At 31.5% G+C, this 3376-nt stretch overlaps 1 protein-coding gene across 1 annotated transcript in view; it reads left to right on the top strand.

The window, feature by feature from the left end:
- Nucleotides 1–2790: 2790 nt before the first annotated feature.
- LOAG_17297 (sodium-dependent acetylcholine transporter) overlaps nucleotides 2791–3376 on the top strand; it is a 6300-nt gene continuing 5714 nt past the window's right edge. The window contains exons 1-2 of the mRNA XM_020449958.1: nucleotides 2791–2980; nucleotides 3162–3328. Coding sequence (XP_020306437.1) covers nucleotides 2819–2980; nucleotides 3162–3328 — 329 coding nt within the window. The 5' untranslated portion in view covers nucleotides 2791–2818. The remainder of the gene's footprint in view (nucleotides 2981–3161; nucleotides 3329–3376) is intronic.

Genomic DNA, 3376 nt, shown 5'->3' with positions numbered 1-3376 from the left:
TGATGGGAATTTCCGATTAAATTCGCAGCCCGTTAAATTTTGATACCTCTTCGCTGTTGATTTAACTCTCGAAGGAAGTAACCTTCGCTTTAAGAATTCCAGATGGGGAGTGGTGGGCGAAGTTTTGACTATGATTGGAGGTATTGTTCAGGCTGTGTTCCTAATTCCCTTTTTCTCTAAATAAATGTAGGGAATCTGTTCTGTCCAAACTTTATCTTTTCAAAATTATTATAACATAACTGCCATCATTTGTCCTGTCCGTAAAATTGGTATTGGATTTGATCATGTTTTGCATAGCTAAATTATGAATAAATAACTGTGCGCTAGCTACAGATTCTATTTGCATTAGCTTGTATTATGCGATGTCTGAATAAGTGATTTCAAATTTTAGATTCATTGTTCATCGCTAAAGAAAAATATATGTGTTTTGTAATACGCAAATATTTGTGTAATTCTTATTCGACCAATGAGTTTAAAACTCTGAATTCAATGAAAATATCGGTCAAGTAATAGTCCGTGTATTTTTTTCATTCCTGATCGAACATTCCCCTAGTTCAGGATATCTCGAATGGGTGTTTGACAGCTTGCTCAAGCGTAACACACAATATTATCAGGTTTTTTTATAACTGAATCATTTTTCCTGACTGTCGACGTTTCTCTTTCAGTTAATCTATGCTGTCGTATATCCTGTGCCGGCACAATCAGCTTCTTTTTTTCGTCTGCTTGTAACGATTATGAGATGGAATAGTTTAGAATTGAATACAATCCACCAATTGATTTATTTCACTATATTCACGGTTTTACTCATCCGATTCTTGAGTTCCTTTGTATTTGTCTGTTTGTGTTTGCGTGTGTCGATGTCTGTGTATGTCTGTGTCCGTGTGTATGTATATATGTGTGTAAGTGGTAATGAAATATCGGCTATACACTATCGTTACAACTATATCAGCCATCACTTTTAATGTCGAACAGCTGCTAATCGTTTGGTGAACAGTTAAATGGATTAGATTGCTTGTCCTGAAACACAACCATGGATATCTATGCAGACCCATGCACACATACACACGTACATACACACATATACATACACTCATACATATATACGTACACATCCACCTATGTAAGCCTGATTGAACATGTGATGTATTGGCCGAAATGTTTTGAAGCGGTTGTGTTTTATCGTGTTATCAACAAATTTTGCAACTTACATGATACGTATGTGTTAACTTATTTCTTAGTTTGAAATAAAAGTAGTAATTGTTGTAATAGAAGTAGTAGGTAATGGTGAGGAGGAGATATTTTTGGTCAATATCTTTCTACATTCCTGAGTGTAAAGATGCAGTAATACACATTTTTGTTATTTCAAAACTAATTTTATTTCGACCACATCGGGGAGAGAAAGAAGAGTAAGACGAAACTTCCAAGGAGACAAATAGTCATTATCCGTTTAATGGACTTTTTATGCTTTACTTTAGTAAGATTCTTCTTTTTTTTTACGATTTGTTTCCTTTTATTTTAATTTCGTTGCTAGTTTCAATTTTAGAATAAATGGGTCTTTTATGAAAATTATAGCAAACTGTAGAATTTTTCCTACCTTTTATTTTTCCTTCGTTAAAGTTTTGAATGAGAGAAAAATGTTAGAAAATTTTCAAATTTTTGCATTTAGAATTAGAATACTGCAGTGGGTTTGAGAAAACTTGAAATTGCAAAGCTTTTTTACCGAATTTTTTTTTTGTAATTTCAAATTGAGATCATAAAAATAATTAAATAATTTTTAAATTGATATATTTATTATCATGTTTGGATTTTACTGTTTTGTTTAAATGCTGATTTAAGAAATATTTGATTTTGGATACTGGTGTTCTATGAGATATAATTTTTTGTCCTAATTTTATATTTTCTGCTTCTTCAATATTTTTCTCTTTCTTTTTTTTTGAGAAAGAAAGCTAAATTAATTGAAAAAGTCGAATAATATCAAATATCTGTTTTGATTATAGGTAAATATTTCGATTCTTGGAATACAGAGGAAGAAATATCCCATATTATTTGCACCATATTCTTTCTTTCTCGACATAATTTAAAGACGCGATAATTTATTATAACATAATTAGACAGTTTTTCGCTTTTAGAACAGCAAGATGAAGCATTTTTATCTGATATAAAGTATACCATATCAAAATCGGAAATATGCATATTGAAGGTTTAAGTTCCTTTTGCTACTTCTTCACTCCTTCAAATACAGATTGTTTGATGGCCTTGACTGTATTGATATGCACCAGAAAATATTTGTCGTATGGCACTGATCCTGGTTTCGATCATATTCTCTCATCAACTAATTGATTTACACGGTGATTAGAAACTGTCATTGAAACAGAAGGTCATCACATTTTGTCTTTCTTTCTTCCTTTCTTTTCTTCGCTTGATTAATTTATAATATTTATTTCTCGATCTTGTTTTAAAATTCCTGTGCTACTCCAATCCATTTATTGATTATTCGTGATGTTCATATTAGTGTATTATAGATAGTATTATAGACGAAGCTGTAGGATTGATTCACGTGAAATAATGGAGAATGTAACTAAGGAGTAAAATGCTGTAAATGAAATGTTAAATGTGGGATGGTAAAAATTTATGAGTGATGCAAATTGTAAGGAATGAACGAACGTTTCTTGATTTCATAGAATTTAATTGTTTCCAATACTTGATATAATATTGTCGATGTGTGCAGTATTTTTGCTTGTTGTTGCTTGTCGTTCTAAAAACTGTTATGGAAGATTTAATTTACATTTAAAATTATAGTTAGCTGGCTTCGAGACGAATGTCGATTAATAGCCAAAGTGATGTGAGATGGTCTGGTACTAATAACCGTTTCTCTAATCGGCGGAATTCTCAGAATCGATCGATCATTGAAGGAGTAGAAACAACATATAGAAGATCCTATCGGGATACTAATTCAATCTATCCACCATTCTGTCGGAAGGTAAACCAAAGGATTATTTATACTTGCCTCCAAATCCATGTAATATTGTACGGTGGAATTAATTTCAAGAAATTAAAGTACCACTTTTCTTCTGACAACTAATAAAGCTCTAATCATTTTATTTCGTTAAAATTAGAATTTTGAAGTCTGAAAAAGAAAAACATAACTGTCATAGTTTTAGTTAGAATTGAAGATACCAGATTACATCTCCGAAGGTGATATCGAATTTCCCTTTGAAGATATTGATGATATCGGTGATGAGAATAAAATTCGTGGTAATTGGTCCTCGAGAATGGATTACCTCCTCTCTGCTGTTGGTTTTATATTTAATTTGGGAAATTTATGGAGGTATATTTTTTCTTTCTGTTTCATTCAATATTTATCATTGATGATTCG

The sequence above is a fragment of the Loa loa genome, assembly GCF_000183805.2.
Source record: "Loa loa unplaced genomic scaffold supercont3.59, whole genome shotgun sequence".
Classification (NCBI taxonomy): domain Eukaryota; kingdom Metazoa; phylum Nematoda; class Chromadorea; order Rhabditida; family Onchocercidae; genus Loa; species Loa loa.
Note: the sequence above shows the minus strand (reverse complement) of the source record. Positions and strands in the feature narration are given on the sequence as shown.